This window comes from Anomalospiza imberbis, chromosome 6 (assembly GCF_031753505.1).
Source record: "Anomalospiza imberbis isolate Cuckoo-Finch-1a 21T00152 chromosome 6, ASM3175350v1, whole genome shotgun sequence".
Lineage (NCBI taxonomy): Eukaryota > Metazoa > Chordata > Aves > Passeriformes > Viduidae > Anomalospiza > Anomalospiza imberbis.
The window spans coordinates 7,980,707-8,000,983 of NC_089686.1; the positions used below are offsets into that span (position 1 = coordinate 7,980,707).

Consider the following 20,277-nt stretch of genomic DNA (forward strand, 5'->3'; position numbering starts at 1 on the left):
TCAGGCACCTTGCAAAGCTCCAGTGGGAAGAGGGAAGTGCTACAAGGGACATTCCTGGGTGTCCACTCACTGTGAGCCTGGGCTGAGGCGAGAGGTGTGCTTGGCTCCCGGGGCCACGGCGAACAGAAGGGCAGCAGCACCGGGCTTGGACGGAAACATTCCCGGTTGTGTCCCAAAGCAAACAGCAATAAAACAAACTGCTAATGAGGATGCAACCTGACCCTCTGCAGAGTGCATGCCCAAGGACCGCAGGGCTATAAGGGGAAGGGAAGGACTGTGTCGGCAGAAACTCCAAGCTCAAGGGGATTTTTTAAAAGAGCAACCAAAAAAAAAAAAAAAAAGTTTGGGTACTTTGCTGGTAATAAAAGTTACTCACGAAGTAACACAGAGCAAACAGCTCTTTGAAGGAAAGAGAAGTCTGTTAAACAAAGATCTTTACTCTGCAGAAAGAATTCCTTTTTAACACTAATGTTGACATTTCATTTTTTGTAAGAAATCACAGTGAATCTTCCCTTAAGACTCTTTACTCCAGACACTTCTCTTTTTTCCCCTCTCTGCCTCCTTTCCAGGAAAGACACAAATTTTTATTCACACTTTCTGCTTTTCTTCATTGGGCTGTTTATCACACTGTTACACAAACCATACTCAGATCTATTACAGTCTAGGGAAAAACATCTAGATTTTAGTATTTTACAGCAGGAGACCAGCAGCTCCAGGAGACTGAAGAACCCATGAGCAAACTACACATGACAGCATTCACAACTTTGTATCTGGGTTTTTTTTTTTTTTGTTTTTTTTTTTTAATAACAAGAAAACAATCCAGAAACCACTGTTAAGGGAGAAAAAGGAATGTATTTAATGTAGTGAAAGGCAACCTGTCATTCTGACACATTCTCAGTTTTCTGGAAGTCAAGTTAGTAGTCATACTTGGCAAGGAAGATGTGATGGCATAAGGCACTTGGTTTGTGGAAGGACATCAGAGGTAGCTGTTTTGATTAGAAGTGCATTGATAAAGCTGGATAGCACCCTGCAAAGAAACTGTGATAGCCAAGAGTAATCCAGGATGTAAGACGTTTGGGAACTGATGAACTAGAGACAGGATTGTAGAAATGTAAATGATACTGGAATAATGCTAATCAAACCCGAAATATTCTGCAAGCAGTTAAACATGGACTTAAGTATTGTAAATATCTCATTGAAGGTAATAGGCAAGAACACAGTCCTTTAACACTTTGGACATCTGTTTTCCCAAGTTTCTGGACACATCCCACCACTAGTAGTTCTGCTTTAAAAAGGAGTAAACACACAGGGATGTCAAGGAATACACAACAAAGTGGTTGGGGCAGTTTAATGAGCAAACATGCCATGTCCTTTGGAACCCAGGTGGGAACAGAACTCTCCTGACCCCTAAGCTGAGGAGCTGAGCAGCATCTCTGCGTTGTATCATCTCCTAATCCTTGCTGTGAACTCAGTGCACCTTGAGCCAGGTTGATGTCACTGTGCCAGACAGCCACAAAAGCAGTGAAAGGGAACAGGAAAGCAGGAGTGTGTCTCACCCATAAAAAAGTTATTCCCCTTTGTTATTATCCCTTTGAATAAATGGTAGCTGAGAGAAATTTCCTTCTTGGGATTGTTTCTGGACTAGCAAACGCAAAGCCACTTGCTGCAGAGGGTATCTGAGCCTTAATAAAGAACTGTAATGAAATTCAGGTCCAGGTGCTGAATGATAGTCCCACTATGCAGAACATATTTTTCCTATTTATTTTCTTGCTCAGATTTCACCTGTAAAACAGGAACATTAAGGCAACTCATCAATCTCAGCCTGTTAAATCCTCAATTCAGCTGGCATACTCACAAAGATTTTCCAGCAAAGGAATCAACAGCTTTCCATTGCAATTGCAACACCAGAGCATCTCAAAATGCATTTTCCTGTGACACTGTGCTCAACTGTTCCAGGTACATTAACGAGACCAGGTCTGTGACACATCACAACCCCAAAAGCTTCCCACCTAAGCCTAGGAATGGAATAAGCAATCCATCATACAGTGTGACACTTTCCCCAAAACACACACACACTCAAAACCTGAAAGTGGTGTCAGAATGTTTATTGAAGAGGGCAATCTGACTGGCTGAACCGACCTGGGTAGCCGGTAACTTTTAACATAAGCAAACAGAGATACTGTAAACCTGCTGTGCATGGAAACTGTGTTTATACTTAAATTGGACTTGGAAGACTGAAATAACTTACTAGAAAAATATAGCTTAAGTTCCCAGGAGCTCTGAGTGACCTTGAGATCATTCTGAAAAAACCAGAAATATGTAGACATATACAGTGATGCAAACAGAGTTACACAAATATTTTTGAAGTCAGCTAATAAAACACATTTACTTGCCTATTTTTTATGATAGCTTTGCAAACATACTTTTAAAATCACACTTTTCAGCCCCACCAAGCATTTTTTTTGCCACTTGCGTTATCAGAACTGATGGTAAGCATTCTGCAATGTAAGTGCTGCCTCATTTACTTCTTAGTGAGTTTTGTAATTGCTGGATCTGTTCCTTTTAGATATACTGCTGAAATTCTTACTACCACGTGACAAGACAATAAACTTTCTTACTGATGAAGTGGAAGTACAGAGGAAGACAAAAAAAGGAAAAGATACAAGAAACTTCAGATTTTTCTCAGCGTGGCCAATACATTGACAAAATATTTTGATTTATATGGCACCTAAATTGCTGTACACAGGAACATCTGCATGGAAAGTGATCACAAATCAGAGAGATAACAACCACCACAAATAGTGAGCTCTGTTGCTCATGAACCTAGAAAATAATTATTGGGAGTATTACAGCACCCAGAGTAATGGAACCTAATGTTGCATAACTGTGATCAAACTTCTACAAAAACCAGGAAATTGCTAAATCTAATAGTGTTCTGCTTAAAAAATGCTGAATAAAAGGAGAGGTGGTAACTATTTTATAACCTGAAAACAGCCAGAGGAGTCTAACCAAGCTGCTTTTATTCTCCAGCTAAAGGCTGGGTGCATGGCCAGTACTGGCAGCTGACCCTGAAAAGGAAAGTTGGAGATGCATCGAGCGATGGATTGCAGGTTATCCAAGAATCTGTATTTGTAGCTGCATTTTCCACACCACTCATGCAATCTCCATTTAGCAGGAAAGCACCACACATGCAGGCAGGCAGAAGGGACTGTGCTTTTCACAGCAAGGTGCTCATTCTGCAAAGGCCGAGGATGTCCAGCCGTGGGATGACCTGGGAGCAGGTAGATCGCATCAAGGCTTGGGAGGAGGGGGGCGGGTTTCAGTTCCCAGTTATGGGCATACCCCATAAATTTTGGTGTAAAGTGTGGGAATAACTGACCCTCTGAGAACATCCGGCAGGCTCCTGAGAAAACAGGATCGTGAATAGTTGTTTCTGGAGAATAATTCTACTCCATGACCGGAGGTTGTAGTGAGGTGAGTGGGGGCCGGTCTCTTCCTCCGTGTCTGCAGTGAGAGGAAAAGAATAAACTGCCTTAAGCTAAGAGAAGGGAGATTCAGAATAGACAGCAGAAACATTTTTACACTGTTATAATGGTCCGACATTGCAACAGGCTGCTCAGGGAGGTGGTGGAGTCACCTGTTCAAGAGGTGTCTGGATGTGGCACTGGGCGATGTGTTAGTGGTTTAAGGGTTACAGGGGCAGTGCTAGGCGGACGCTTGAACCGGATGATCTTAAAGAAGGCTTCCAACCTTGGTGATTCTGTGAATGAAGGCGGCGAGGCTCCTGTGTCCCGCTTTGCGGGGGTGAAACGCAGCATTCCGTGATTCCGGCTCCCTCTGAGGGCAGAGGCCGGAGAGCACCGCAGCCGCGTCCGCCAGCCCCGGTGCCGCTCTCGGCCCGTCCGCCGGCGGCTGCGCGCGCCTCTCCCCTTCCTCCTCCTCCTCCTCCTCCTCCTCCTCCAGGCGCGGCCGCTGCCCCCGCGGCAGGGATGGAGGCCATCGAGGAGCTGGCGGTCCAGCCCTGCACCTCCTCCCTCTACCTGCGGCCCTTCCGCCTCTCTTACCGGCAGGTGAGTGGCGCCGCCGGCCCGCCCGCCCGCCGTGCCCCGTCCCTGCGGGGCCCGTCAGCCCCTGCCTGCGCCATTTTGGAGCAGCGCCGGTGCCGCCTCATGGTACCGCCGGGGCGGCCGCGCTGCCGCCAGCCCTCCCTCGGCCCGCCCTGAGCTGGGGTTCGAGGAGGGCAGCGCAGGTGGGCCGACGGGCCTGGGGTCCCTGCCTTGGGGTGCCACCGGTTCCTGCGTCCCCATGGGTGCTCCCTGTGCCTGCCGCCCGCGCTGGGCTGGGGCTGTCACTGTCAGCCCGTGCTGGTGTTGGGGTCACCTTTCTGGAGGCATTCCACACCCGCCTGGACTCATTCCTGTGTTACCTGCTCCAGGTGACCCGGCCATGAGAGGGGGTTTGAACTGGGTGATCTCCAGAGGTCCCTTTCCACCCTGACTATTCTGTGATTCTGTGAATAGCCTCAATGCCCGCAGGTAGGAAGTGGGGAAGGAAATCCTATCCCTTATCATGTCTGTATCAACATGAGTCACTTTTCACAGGATCACGGAGAACTGGTGCTTCCAGCAGCGGCAGGCATGCGAGCTTTGGAAGGAAAGTCACTTCTCACAGTGCAAAGCATTGCGTGCCCCTTGGGTGCTTTCCTTGGGCCTGGTCGTTGGCTGGTCCAGGGTGAGCTTTCACCCAGGCAGAGTGGTGGAGGGGAAATGAAGGAGAGTTTGGACAGCCCTAGAAATGGATGGTGGAAAACACATCTCTCATTCCTTCTTTGCTTTGCTTCTAAACACATCAGTTGGAAAGGCAGAAGAGGAATGTATTGAGTCCAACAGTGAGATAAACTACAGAAGATGAAAAGCAAGGGTTCAAATAGGTTTCATCAAAGCAGATAGGCTGATTTTTAACATTTTTAAAATACATTTTGTACATGATTTTCCTAAAGAAAGCTCTTTTCTCATTGGTTGGGATAAATAAACAATCTTGGTTCATGAACAGCTGAGAGCTTTATACTGAGTTATATCTTTTTAGGTATCAGAAGTAAACCTGAACAACATTCTTTCACGTTCTGAATTTTTGCTGGCTTAGCTTACAAGTGATGGGTCTTACTACTTAACTTAATTTTCACTTCTGAGTCATGCTCTATTTACATGAAAAATGGGATTTAATTAAAATGTTTGAAACAGTATTGCAAAATTACATTTAATTGAATAGATGCGCCTTAGATGTGATGAGTATTGTAAAGAAGAAATAAGGATATGTTTGGTCATGTGCTGTGAATTGACAGAGATCAGCATTGCCACTAAATGAAGTAGCCTTGCCCTTCTTGCTCCTTGCACAAATGTTTCTGCAGCAACTGAATGAGCTGGACCAGGGTAAAACCTAATCTAGCCAAAAAAATATAGTCAGTTTTAAGCTAGACAAGATCAGTGATTCAGTTCATTATGCTGGCAGAGGGGAGGTGGTAATGTGGTAGTTAGGGATGAGTGTTTGGGGTCTGGTGAGAGATTGTTTCTCTTGGCTGCAGCACTGTCTTAAAATGAACTTGAAAATGTAGTTTCTATGGCATCTGTGCAGAGGCTGGCTTGGGTCCAGCCCACTGAGAGCATGAGCTCAGTGTGAGCACAACTGTCTGTACCTGACCTGAGAAACAGGCCCTACGTTTATTGAAACCCACTTTGCATTTAAAAACTGACTTACTAACCAGAGGAAATACTAAATATTTTCACTCATTTGACTAATTGTTTCAAAACCATTTAGGTCTGCTGAAAACCCCATTAAACAGTCAAGTGTCTAAAATCCAAGCAAGTTAGATGCCTGTTGTGCTTAAGAATTTTGAAAATTCCACCACTCCTCTAAAACTGACAGTTGTTTCCAAAACCTAGCCCTTGATCTTAATGCTTTTATACTGACTAGGTCTTCCCTTGTCCAACTATTTTAATTCACTAGCTGGAAAAAGAAAAGAAACTTTTCTTCTTCCCAGTTCCTAATTGTTCCTAAGTAACATTAATATCCCCCATCCATGAATTCCCTGCAATTGCTTGCTGAACTCAACCCAAATCTAATAAAAAAGTCTTTCTGGATAATAGAATAATCTGATGGGGAAAACTTTAATAATGGCATTTGTTGCACTGTGAAAACTGAAACTACTTTGGATACTTAAATTATGCAATATGTGGAATTATGATGTATTTGGAAGGGTTGGGGTGGTCTTACAAGTACATGTTGTGAAGTTACGACACATCCCTTATAATTCATTGTAGTCTGAAGAAGATTCATTGGTGCATTTTTGATGTTTATATAATATTAATGGAGGAAATTGGGGCCTCGAAGACTGAGAATTTGAAATCTATTTTCAATAAGGTATATTCCTAAAATAGGCATTGATATTTAACATATATCTTCTGTCCAGGGACATGTAGAGAGTCAGAGGCTTTTTTATTAATTTGTTTTCTTTCACAACTACTGCTTTTCTGTACAAATAGGAAATTGAAAGAATTTTTACATACAGTGTAGGATTTTAAGATTATTTCTAAGCATTCCTGAATGTTTAAATCAAAATCATGCTACTTGTGTGGAGATAATTTGAATCCTACTAGTATATCTAATACAGCAAGGTCTTTAACAGAAAAATAAATTTTATTATTTTAAAGATAAATGTAGAGAGATTATTTAAATTTCAGTGTGCCCTGCTAGTTTGATTTTATCCACTCAACCTGCACCCCACTGGTTTGTACACCACTGCTGTTCTAGCAGCTTTACAGACCACTCAAAATCTGTAAGACACCAGAAAAGGATCCATTTGGGGGCTGAAATCCAAACAAAATGCTGAGTAAAGTAGCTCAGCTGGTCAGAGCATGGTGCTAATAACACCTCGGCCACAGGCTCAGTCCCTGTATGGGCCATTCACTCAAGAGTTGGATCAGTGATCCTCGTGAGTATTTTCCAACTCAGAATATTCTGTGATTCTGGAAATACTTTTGTAAACACATACAGGTTACACATCTGAAGGAGGCTGTGGTCACACCTGATGAAGAGTGGAGCTACAGAGTCAGATCATTGTCTACCTGCTCTCAGAGACATTTTACACATTGACAGTTGCAGGCCCAAGGATTGCATTAATGTTTGGGCCAGTTTAGTATTTTCCTTGGACGTACAGATGCTCAGACTGGGAGCTGTGGACAAACAGAAGAACAGAGTTGTGTTTACGTAGAATCCAGTCAGACAATTATTATCATGTTAGAAAAAAACACAGCACTGTCCTTGTAGGTTTGTGCTTGAATCCCAAGTTCCCCTGTGTTGTAAGAGCTTGAGTCATCCTTTAGTCTGTATTTGGTTACTTATAGAAATACTCTTCCAAAAGTCTGTAGAAAAATGTCCATTTCTGGCTCTTTCACTGAAGTGAGGCTTGTAAGGAATCATGGCAGTTCCTGAAGAAGGAATAGTGGAAAACCATACAGCAATTTATGCCCATGGTGGATTCTGTTCTTCCCATAGAGGGTCATGAGAGCTTTTCATATGAAGAGTTTAATCATCCTCTCCTTCTGCCCATCTGTATTTTAAATGAAAGCAATGAGCTCTGAATTTTTCCTGTAGAGCATAAAAGTAGTTGTATACCCTTCTGAAAGACTTCCAGGTTTCAAATCTTGCAGATTGAGGCACCTTGCAGCTTCGTGTTGGGCATCCAAGCTATGGAGAATAGCCTGGCTTGCTGGACAAATCACTGTACCAGTCAACTCATTTAAATTATTAGTTCTGTCTTTGTGTAGTGTAGAGGTAGAAATGGATGTGCAGCCAAGGAGTTGTGGAATTCAGCAAACTGCGGTCAGATTTCAATGAGGGCCAGTATGGAGGGGTAAAGGACAAATTAAGATCATATTCTTCAAAATAGGTGTCTGACACTTCAAAGGGGACCTCAGCTTCTATTTGGGATTTTCAGCTGTCATCCCTACTCTAGGTGGGGCCCTTAGTCAAATCAACCATGTTTGAAGTGAGGTAGCTTGGGGTTGAGAGATGTACAAGGTACCTCATTTAGCCTGAGGAATATTCTCTTCATTTTGTCAGTAGGAACCCTGTATTCCTATATATTTTGGTTCTACTTGGTACTGAGAGAAGAAAATAAATTTTTCTCACATAGAGGATAGCATCTGTCTAGCTTTAATGTATACTTGCCCCCAAAGTGCAAATTGATTTGTTATCTAAATTGGCTTTTTTTTAAACATACATCACCTCCTGAAGAATTGGCTTCTTTACCAGGAACTCCATGGTAAATCTCTTTTCACTTTTTCCTATTGAAGTTTTTCTGCTTTTCATAAATAATTTATTCAAGAGACCAGAGGGATGGCTAATGAGAGATTAACTCAATGCCCAAGGGCTAGGGCATTTCCCTGGGATGTGGTAGAGTCAGGCTGCAAGATCTCACTTCAATTAATATTGCTTCCCACATCACAGGAGAGCGTGCCCACTGCTGGGATACACATTTGTGTGTAAATCTTCACCTCTATTTTGTATATGCTAGCCAGGCACTAGCCTATATATTAGACCAAAAAAAAAAAAAAAAAAAAAAACCCACCAAAAACAAAACCCCAAAAAAAACAAGTTTAAGAGCTCTCCTGAAACTTCAGGTTGTTCAGTCAACTCTGAGTAGCAACAGTTAAGAAGAGTAGTTAGGATTTTGAGCAACATTAAGTATCCAAATGGGAATTGGATACAACAAAGTCTTCTCAATCAGCACCTGAGCAGGAAGGGATTTCAGTGGTTCTGTGTGTTGGATTTGGACAGGATTTCCACAGAGCTGTGGTGAATCTTGCTGTAGCAATTTAAGAAGTTACTGCATGCAAGTTTTTCCTGTGCTAATGGTTCTTACCCCCTGGGAATCAGCAGAAGGTGGCTTTGCTCCAGCTCTTGCTCTGTTGTTCCAATCCAAACCCACTGCCATCAGCCCTTTAAGCCAAATCACTGAGTTTTACACAGAACTAAGTGAATTGTCTTTGCATATTCTTTGTGGTGACCTCTGTGCTAGGGACAGCACCCTTCAAAGGGGAGGCACAGCATCCGTCAGCTGGGGGGAAGCTTCTAGCTGGTGGAATAATACTTTGAGCTGTTACAGGAACTTTTGTCCAGCGCTCACATATCAAAGCCTTTGTGGACCTCTCCCAGACTCATATACCTTTTTTTTTGAAAGTTGTTCTGGCAGGGGAGCTCTTTCCACTGTTTCCTTGCATTCTATAAACATATATGTGTTTTCTGCCCAGGAACTTTTAGAAGTTTGCCACCAGCCTAGAATCAACTGTCAGTAATTTTCCCAGCGTATTTGTGTGTGAGTGTGTTTGTGTTTTGACTCTGTGGAATGGTGAATGGGCATCTGTTTCAATGATGCAGGTGGGATAAACCTCAAAAACTCCACACATATCGACAGAACCATGCAGTCAGTAATGGTAAATTGGAACTATTTGCTCTTTTCTGAGCTTCACATTCCTTCCACACTTCAGAGTAGGTCAATGCCTTAGCATCACATTTCCTCAATTGATTTAATACTTAGAAAATTTTTTTTTAAAGTTAAACATGAAAAATGCTCCCTTCAAGTTCGTTTTAATGCATGATGTTTTTTATTCACTGTTAAGGGAATTAAATTATTATATCTTTGAGTTTTGAGTTGTTCTAAAGCAGTTTTCAAGGCTGCTGTAGATTTTAACACCTCATTAAGTTTGTAATGGGTAGAAAATGTGCTTCATGAGCAGAGTGCAGTTCATCAGTAAAGAAAGAATTTCTTCTGATCTGAGTTTGCTACTGCTTTCTTTTGTGACCATGAGCAACCACTGTGTCTTAAAATTTTAACTGTCTTGGAGATGTCATCAAGATTAGAACATGTGTGTACATGGAGAAAGAAGTGAGTCCTGTATCATTAATGCCATAAGAACTTTGAAGATGAAAAAGCAAAGCAGGGCAGTGTAACAATAATATTAACAATCTTATTTTGCATTTAGGAATTTTTGTATATGTTAATAGCAACATGAATATGCCCAGCTGCCTGAAATATTGGAACTTCCGTCTGCTTTTTTATAAACATAAAACATTCTTTTCTGTTTTGACAGTTAAAAATTACGCTGTTGAGGGAGTAAACAGATTTTTAAGTTACCTGTTCAAACAAGTAAGTCTTCTGTTGAATCTTCAAAAGGTTCCAGTAGTAGGAAATATGTTACTAAGTAACACATTTATTTGCAGTTCATTTTTTAAAGCAGTAGTGCAGTGAAAGGCGATGCCATTTTTTCCCTGTGAAGTTTGTCTCATTTTCTTCAGCTTGTCAAGTCTGTTATGTCAGTGTTGAGTATTAATCTTAAATGGAAGCATACTGCTTCCAGCTCAGGGAGTCCCTGAGCTGCAAATTGCAGGAGTCTGAGAGTGTTTTAACAGTATGTTCTTACTTGGGCATCTTGGCTTCTGTCAGAGGTAGATCCTGGATGAGACTGATTTTTGATCTTACTGCTGCTGTGTTAACAGTGATTGTGGTCGAGGTGCTGTATAATTCTTTCATATGGTTGAAAGAAAAGAAAGAAAAGTTTTTGCAAAAACAGCATTAGGGAGTTGAGTACTGAGGGAACATAATTTCCTTTGAGAGAAATGGTGTTCTCTGCAATTAGAACACAGATTTAAGGAAAGGAACTAAGTAATCTAGGCATATCCGCTTCTGACTCTGCCATATGCTTTGAATTCAACTCTGAAAATTGGTACAAGTTATTTTTGTATAAGACATTTATTAATTACTGAAGGGGAAATGAAAAGCATTAGTTAATAAGAGCAGTAGTTGAAAAGAACACTAGTACTTGTTTTTGTTTCAGTGAAATTATGTCGTGTTAGTCTTAATTTCTTTATCCAGCATGCTTTGACAAGTGAATGTAAGCTTTGAAGTAAATGCATGAAAAGTAGTTGGCAGTGACAAAACTTCGTATTTTTAGGTCAGTCATACTACGATTTAACACACTTGTGACAGCAAATGTCACATAATGGAAAGACTAAGGCCTTGTTGAGCACCTTTTGTAGCTGAAATATGTCTGCACTTACATAAACGATCAGTAAAATCTCATTTAATGCCATCAGACTACTTGGGTTACTGCACAGTAACTGTGAAGTTAAGACTGAGTGTAGGAGGAGGTATTTAAGTTGTAGTGAGTTTAAATTGTACTTCTCAAGTTCTGATCTGCTGCTCACTGAGGGCAGCAGAATACTTGCTGGAATTGGAATACTTGTAGGTCATCCATATGAGGCAACTTAGAAAAGCAGATAAATTATTAGCAGGCTTAATATGCTACCAAGGCCTGCATCTTCCCTGGAAGACGTTTCCAGATCTGCAGATGAAGAAGTTGAAAACCATCAGCTCTGGCAATACCACTCCAGTAGCCTCATCTGCAAGGACTTGTCTGCACAGGACTTTCCTGATTAACTCCATGTCTCATTCTACAACAAAGAGTCTGGTTCTGTTTACGTTAAACCATTTTCAAAGTACGACTGCACTTTGAATTCGTACCCTACCTTAATCCATGTTAACTTTCCAGTGTGTGCCCTCAGGGAGCAGTAAACTAAACTGGATGACTGTGTCCACACAGGGGTTTAATGGAGTTTAAGTAGCAGAATTCAAGTTCATCAAGGTACTTCAGATTCATTGTCTTGATGTCCTGGTATAGACAAGCCCTAAGAATAAAATTGGTTTAGTTCTAAGTGAATGAACCATGCTATAAAATTCATCACTAAAGTTTTATTATACTTTTGTGTGTGAAATACAGTTACTGTAGGGTATAAAGAAGGCTTTTTTGCCTTGTTTTGTACCATCTCTTTTGTAGTAATTGAAGTTAGATCTGAGAAATAAAATAGTGTTCATGTTCTTCCAACAACTAAATGCTGTATTTGTTTTTCAGTTTGGATCAAAATTCATGTGTTTGCTTAACTAGCAGAAACTTTTCCTCATACAAAAAATGTGTCATCTGAATCACAGTCTCAGCTATGACATTATGTGTACTTGATATGTTTTCAAGCAGATGAACACTGTAAAATTTTAAATGTTTATAGCAAATCTGAATATCATGGAAATTAGATTTTCTGTAAATGGCAGTATTCTTTAAAATGTCAGGGTTTGATGTTCTATAGGGGATGAAACTATCCTGCTCTATTTCTGAAAACAAGTGTATTTCAAATAATTTTATCTCAACTGCTGCCATATTTAAAATGCATTTGTGTTTTCAGCTGTAACTCATAAAAGGTCAGCTCCCATGCTTTGAAAACTATACAAGTTGATACTGAATAAATGAGCATGTTTTACACAGCAGGCATATAATGTTATCTACCCCTCTGACTTGCACTCATTAATTATTCTTCATAATTGTTAACTAAAGTTAAAGAACTTAGCTTTTTGGTACTGTCCTTCAGACACTGATCAAAATCTTGTTAATATAGTAACTCTAAAGTTTACTGAAGTTTAAACAAAGTAAAGCTCAGTTTTTCTTAGCGGTCAGCTCATGTCACACTAAAGCCCTGATCACTGATCAAAACAGCATTAATTATTTGTTTCACGTTGAGGTTGCTGTGTCAAAATCCTTTAAATACCTCTTGGAGAAGAGAGGGAATCTTACAGCCTGTGACAGAGCAGCTGGTGTGGACATGGGCTGATGCCCCAGTTGACAGGTTGTTGGATTAGAAAGAATATCAAAGGCAGTGAGTAAGATTAGGGATAAGTGAACATCTGACAGCAGTTTGCAGCAGGGGAGAGCAGATGATAAACAATGGGAGCGGGGTGCGTGGGGGGGTGAGAGGTGAGAAGGCCATGGGAAAAGTGTGGCGGCAATCACTAAAGCTCCAGGTTGCTGAGCCTCATGAATAGAACAGGAAATGGGATTTGCTGGGACAGATGTGCTGAGTGGTGATGAATACATTATAGGGAAATGAGGCTAAACTCCTGAAGATGAGAGGTGTTCTTTCTTTTGAAATAGAAAATATGGGAAAAGAAAAGTTTAGCCCGCTGGAGAAGTAAATATTCTTGGAAATTAATGTAGAAAGAAATAATGCAAATGCTGATTTTAATTAAATTATTATTCCACGGGAGCGTTCATGATAAACTCTAAGTTGTGTACTTCCAGCATAACAATCTTACAGTGCTATTGCACATACAGGATTGAAAGTGTTTATTTTAGTCATGAGACTGCACAAATGGTGGAATAGTTTGAATGATGGAACAGCCTGGAATGGAGGCTCTGACTGGATAATGCTTAGAAGCATATTCTGTATCTGGCATGTATTACATAGCACTCACATAACATATGTTTGATCCTGCCACTGTTAAGAGACTTCTACTGAGAGATCTTGTGAGGTCCTTCCAGCCTTAACATTTTTTCAATTCTGTAAAGTGACTGAATGCTTGTAGAATATCATACATAACTCCTCCTGTTCCTTAGGGTATTGTTTCTTTACTTCTTGGACTTCCTTAGTTTATATTCTTGATAGATCCTTTTCCAATATTTATGATACAGTATTGTCAGAAAGCAAACAAACTTTTTGCATGTTCTCTTATAGGGATGTATGTCAGTTTTCTGACTTAGAATTTCTTATGGGATTTTTTCTTTCAAATTTCTGTAAAGAAAAACTCATTAAAAAACATCTCACACTAACTTTTTAGTAATGTATTACTTTAGCTGAAGGGAGGACAAGCAGAAAGTATAATTGTTAATATTCTGAGAAAGTACCAATAAGATTTGTTCACAAGACATCTAGAAATTTATTCCACAATGTATTCTCACAGTTTGAGTTACAAATACAAGCTTGGTAAAATAATGTAGAAACACAAACTGTGAGAGTCGCCAACTGGTAAATATAAAGCTCAATGTTGTAAGGACAAGAGGTGACTTAGCTGTAATGGGAATGCCTGCCATCTGTCCTTCCTGACCTCAAATCCCTCATATGTGCTGCCCCTGTCCTCAAGTTGAGGAGACATGAGGCTGGTCTCCTTCAGTCCCTGTTTGCTGCTAGCCATGCATACTGTAACTGTAGCTCTCATTTTAAAAGAACAAGGGATTGTAGAAAAAAGAATCTGGGATTGATGTGTCCCATAGCCCTGCTTCATGGAATTAGCTGTTCACATTTGAGAAATTCTATGTTCGGTATCTTGACCACAGTGACATCACTTGAATACAGCAACTGAAGAGTTGGTAGAGCTTTGGAGTCACAGATGTTCCACAAAATTAGCAATCAATGAAATTTGTCCTTCAGTCAGCCATAATCAAAGAAATAAAATTATGGTGAGCACAGCAAAACAAATCCTCTCTGCTGATTCTAATTAGTATAAGTACTGTCCCTAATAGGTGTATTTTCCTTAAAACTGGGATTTCTGCATTTGCATGAAACTATAACCAAAGAATTTACCATTTGTTATAGGCAATTCCTGTTTTAATGATCATGTATAGTTGCCTTGCACATTTCTTTATGTCTCAGTATTGAAACTGTTACGGGGTCACTGTCATGCAAGTTCCAGAAATACTGCTGTAACAGATAGAACTGCAGATAAATCACTAATCAATTAATCACCAATTCAATCAATTTACTGAATGGCAGTAGTATATGGTATTTAAGTAACAGGTACATGTCTCACTAGTAGTGCACTGTGTTAGAATGGATGACAGATTAGAAGGTGTTCACAAGTTACTTGAGTCTTTCTGTGTGTGACTTTTTCCCAATGCGAAGATGATAAGAGAACGGCCTCTGTGGGAATCAGATTTCAGCTGAGTCTATCAAAATTGAGAGGTAAAAGTGAAATTAAGAAAAGAGCAGAGTCTGGAGCTAGTTGCATCTGTCACTTTGAACTGATTTTTGAGAGGGGGTGGGGAGAAAGGAGAGGATGAAAAGCCCTGAGGATCTTTGTGAGGAGGGTCTGTGAGAAAGTCTCAGGAGAAAAATCTAAAGATTGTTCCTAAGCCTTGGCTTCTGTTAGCCCCCTGCTGCTGTTCTTCATCAAGTTGTTTTAATGGCTTTCAAAGTAAGTGAGTGGAAAATGGTTTCTCTGGAACTTTAAGGAGTCTGAACTGAAAACTGTCATTGCTTTATAAGTAAAACACATCAAAGATTGATGGAAGAATTGCTTGTTAAACACATTGTAGATTTAATTTAAAAAATGGCTGATGTCATAAAAGAGACATCGGATGATCATAACTACCTAAAGGTGAAAGTTTAATGGCTTGTCATCTGCTCAGGAACCTGTGTTAAGTATCTCTTTCATAGCTTTTGTGACCCTCTGTATATCTGCAAGATGTTTTTTTTTTCCACGAGTGTTGCGGTTTTTTTCATCATGTATAGATGGAAAAGTACCAAAGCATAAAAATATGTAGGTGGTCGTTACTGTGCTTTTTAATTTTCTCTCTGTCTTAAGGGATGCCTTTTTCTGGTATTTTTAATTAACTAGTGCTTCAAATTCTTATCTAGTTCTGATATAGTTGTTTTTCTTTGTGTTACAGTGCATAATATTTGTTCTGTGTGTTCAGTGTGTGCAAAGTGCATTTGTGTATCATCTAGTAATTGCATGATTCTTCTGGAACCTGCCCTCTTATTTTCCTCTCCTCTCCCCACTGTCAATTCCCTCCAGAGTCCTCCCAATCAGTAAATAGCATTTTTTTTTACTGTTGTGTTGTAGATCTAAGATGAAAAAGTGAAGGAAAAAAAAGTATACATTGAAAAGAGCATTTCCACTGAGACTATGAGCCTCATTTTATTAAACCAATGCTTTTTCTGATCTCATGCTGCATATAGTCAAGGTGCATATTTAGTAAGCAAATACAAACAGTTATTTTTAAACACTAGAATAATTCCTCAGCAAGCTGATAAAGTACAATATCCATCTTCAGATTTCAAAAATATTCAGTGTTTTAATTCCAATTTTAATTCACAAGTTCCTTCTGGAGTAAAACAGCTACATCTATGCATGATTCTGACTCCAGAATTCAACATTTCTATGAAATGCAGAAAATTGTTTTTCCCAAGAGCCTAATATGTGATGACTGCAATTACTGGATTTTCTGCAGATTATAAGGCTTAGAAATTGTATGTTTCATCAAAAAGCATGACATTATTTGAGTGACATCTGTAAGATTTTCATTAAGTACGAGATCATTTAAATAGTAAGAATATTGACTATCCAATCAACTACATAGAATTTGGTCACTTGATGTTACAAGGATTCTTTTCCATGATATTTGTAATTTTAGATTATATTTTAATTAGCTGTAATTACTATTTGTGAACTTAGATTGGATATAGCATTTTGGTTTGCTGCATAAAAAGATTCTAGACAATAATTGGGTCTGGCCAGATATTAAGATCCTCGGCATGATTTTTGTAACATTGTGAAATTCCAACCTTGCTGAATAAAATGGCATTTTAGCTCTTCTCCTTGATGAGGCCAGGTTGTCCCTTACATTGTTTGTATTCAGTCCTAATTAAAGCAAATTCGAAAGCAATTTGATAACTTTTTTTTTACTTAGTAGGTAAGCTGATTGGAGTAGCAGCAGTTCAGTAGTTTTTAACTAGAAATTACATATTCTGACAAACTGAGCTGGAAGACAATATGGGGAAAAATAGGGACAAACAGTATTGATAATAACATTATAAATAATAAAAAAAAAATTAGGCTATGACGCTGTATAGCTCTTATATATATTCTTATCCAGACCTGCTGAAATAAACTATCACTGTTGACTTTGTTTAGTTTCATTTTGGCTTCATTTTGGTTATCATTATGCCACTTAAACTTGTTGAGCTTTTGAAGCAGCAGGATTAGAAGAAAAACTGGCTTTCAAAAATCAAATCTTTTGGCAAATCTGCTGTAGGATTTCATATGTGTGTCTGCACTTAGCACTCTGCTTTCAGCATTGTAACATTTCTGACACTTGAAAACATTGGACACAGGCAATTTCTGGCTTACTTTGCAAAGCTGTGTTGCTCTTCAGAGTGACATTTCCATAGCACTGCAGTTTGTACAGTCTGAAATTTTATCTGTAACTCCTATGATTTGTACTGTTCAGATAAATTAAAAAACAATATGAGATTATTTCATGTTGTGATAGGACAAGGGAGAACGTCCTTAAACAGAAAGAAGATAGATTTAGATTTTCTATAAGGAGGAAAATCTTGGCTGTGAGAGTGCTAAGGCATTGGCACAGGTTGCCCAGGGAAGTCGTGGGTAGATGCCCCATCCCTTGAAATGCTAAAGGCCATATTGGATGGTGCTTTGAGCTCCCTGGTCTGGTGGAAGGTGTCCCAGCCCATGGCAGAAGGTCTGGAAATTGGTGATCTTGAAGGTCTCTTCCAGCCCAAATCGTTCTGTGAATATTGGCCTCCTATTCAATGAAACCAATCAGTAATCATTAGTTTGGAAATTACTTCTATAGTATTTTACAGGATATTTCCACCAAATCTGAAACACTAATGTCTCCCTTATTGTTTCTGTAAACCACCCTTATTTCTTGACAAGGAGAGGTGGTTGACCTGTCAGTCTGGAGAACCCTGTTTCTTTTTAACTCCTAACTTTCTCTTTGATCTGTCTAGGAGTTCAAACCTCTTGGCAGAAATCTGACAGGACTCACAGGAACATATAAGCCTCCCTAGAGCATTATGGGACACTCCATAGAGAAAGATTAATTTGTTACAGTAATAATATGAATGTTAAGATTTAAATGTAAGACTTATGTTGAGGGGTGGGAGAGTAGAGATTTAATCACACCCAGGGGCTGAAAAAAGTCAGGGAAACTATTTCATTAAACAGAAAAATTGTCAGGATATTTGCTTTTGAAGTGTTTCTGAAAAAACCTAGATGAATGACAGCTGGTATGGTGTTTTCCCTCCCCTCTGTGTGTACACTCTTCTGCAGCCTGTAGGATAGAGCAGTGTCAGGCCTTCCAGTCCTGCACTAAGTGGGATGATAAACCACACCCAACAGTTGTGCCTTGGGGAGAGGATGAAAGGAAGGAGAAACAACTTTCTGCAGTGGTATGTTATGTATACGTTTTAGTGAGAAAAATGTGTCTTGCTCTTGCAAGGGAAGGTGTGGAATTGCCTGTAGTAGTTGTGAATGTTGAATCTTCATTCTTGGGCCAGCCCTGCTGACCCTGTGGGGTGAACTTGTGACCTTCATTCTTTGTTTAAGATTTAGGCTCTTCTGTATATGCTGAGTTCATGCCATTGCATGCTCAGAATGAAGTCTTAGGGCTTAAAGTCTCTTGGTGTTCTACTGAAGGAGACAACAGAAGTGGCCAAGAAACAGTTTTAATATGCTGACAGTATTCAGCGCTGCTGAGGAGACATGCTCAAAGTCCTGGGACTCTCTCTGTGAACATACTGAGAGGATGTGGTAGCCTTGAGTTCTGGTGAGATTTGCTGCATAGGATGTGTCCTCCCCTGCCCTTACTTCACCATGGAGACACAGCAGTGCTGCTCCTGGCTTTGTTCCCAAATTTGTTGACACTCAGGATGTCCCAAGTGCTGCTTACTAACCTTGGTCAAGCTTGTTAATGGTGGATCTTTGTTGGCGGGTACCAGCCTGGTGTGAAAGGCAAGGTGTGCAGTTCATTCAGCTGTATTTTCTGCATTGATTTGAATGCTGCATCAGAAGTATTTTGTCCTTCGTAAGTTATATATATAGATGAATAGATTTGTTAACTATTTTAAAACCATACTCATGTGATCCGTGATACTGCTTATCAGGTGCCAAGTAACTTGGTAGCTATGCATGATGGATTGTTTTGTGTGTTGTTTAGGGGTTTTTAAATTTTTAAATTTTAATGACACAACAGTCTATGGACAGGGTTTTTCTTGTCAGCATTCTGCTTCAGGTGACACAGTCAGTAATTGTTTAGTTTTTTTTTTTAATTAAAGCAGTGTGCATCAACTGCATTGTTTTTTAATGCTGATTTATTATCTGTTTAAATGTGGAGTGGCCCAGTATTGTGGTAGAAGAGGGATAATTTTATTTTCCTGCTGGCTCTTTGTCAGCCAGAAAAGATTTTAATCAGACCCTATATGAGTTGCCGTGGATTGTTAGAATGACTAAAGAGGTAATGAGAAATATTAGACAATTGATGGTGGTGATTAGCTTTTGGCTGAAGTACTAGTGGCAACTTAAACTGTGGTTTTCTGGTGTTGTCAGTGTTGTTTTCCTGAATGACATAGCAAAATTAATGATGAAAGGACAGTTTCTTTCCTTCCTCTCTTGGATAAGGGTCATGACCTAGGGTAGCAAAGAAGAAGAAATTATGCTAGTAGGCGTAGTGGTTGCCTTGGGACTGATGATTTTAAGATTCATTTACTCCTTCTACCTACTATATTTGTGTTTGCTTTTCTCCCTGCTGTGCCTTCAGAGATGAGGTGAAAGCCCTAAATCCCAGCAAAGTCAGGGGGGTGAACCTCTCTCTGAGTCAGAGATCCTACATGAGGCTGTGCTGTACCAGTAACTGACCAAGGAATCATGAGCTGTGGGAATGTGATGTGGACCAAAGCAGTGTTTGCCCTGTGTGTAGCATTTGGAGAATCCTCTTCCTAAGGGGTTGAAAGGTTATTTTGACTGATGAGTGCACAGGATGAGTACAGGAAGGAGCTCAAGAGTATTCAGCGAGAATTCTCATCAACTGTGGGGTCTCGAACTTGCAATGGGTACTTTATATTGAATTTCACTCTGTCTTGAAACAGCTACTACAGACAGACATGATTGATCTAGGTATGTTATGATGAGTGCAGAATTATTGCCCCTGCCTGTCATTAAATATCACTAGTCTGAAATTTCAGTCAGGCCCTTTATCTTGGTAACTTGTCAAAAGGAGCAGCTGCCAGTGGACAAGAAAAGATGAAAACAGGTTTCCTGGAAATGTTTTTAATTCTTTTTGGTCTCTCTAAAAAAAAAAAAAAAACAAACCAAAAAAAAAAACAAAAAAACACCATTAAACAAAATTTATTTTCCTCATCGTTATGTGAGTCTCAGTAAAATTTAGACAATATTGTCTTTAGTAACTTATGAGTTTAAGTGCCATTTTACAAAGGAATTTTCAGGAAGTGGTCTGACTTAATTTCACTAACGTTCCATCAGGTGGTAGAGCAGAAATAATTCTGTAATCCTAGACAAATATTGCAGTTTAAGTCCCACCCCAGAAATTACATTATTCCAAAAAGATGTTTAGATGCAGCTGGGGGGTTCTGGCATTT

General features: G+C 39.9%; 1 protein-coding gene and 1 long non-coding RNA gene across 2 annotated transcripts in view; one reads left to right on the forward strand and one right to left on the reverse strand.

Annotated features, from left to right (window-relative positions):
- Nucleotides 1-2,090: 2,090 nt before the first annotated feature.
- Nucleotides 2,091-3,880, reverse strand: LOC137475188 (uncharacterized). The gene is made up of 2 exons (XR_010999733.1): nt 3,751-3,880; nt 2,091-3,504 (listed from the first exon to the last, which is right to left on the reverse strand). It is a non-coding gene; the product is annotated as an uncharacterized lncRNA (long non-coding RNA).
- NUDT14 (nudix hydrolase 14) overlaps nt 3,836-20,277 on the forward strand; it is a 59,345-nt gene continuing 42,903 nt past the window's right edge. Inside the window, exon 1 of the mRNA XM_068192219.1 lies at nt 3,836-4,070. Coding sequence (XP_068048320.1) covers nt 3,990-4,070 — 81 coding nt within the window. The 5' untranslated portion in view covers nt 3,836-3,989. The remainder of the gene's footprint in view (nt 4,071-20,277) is intronic.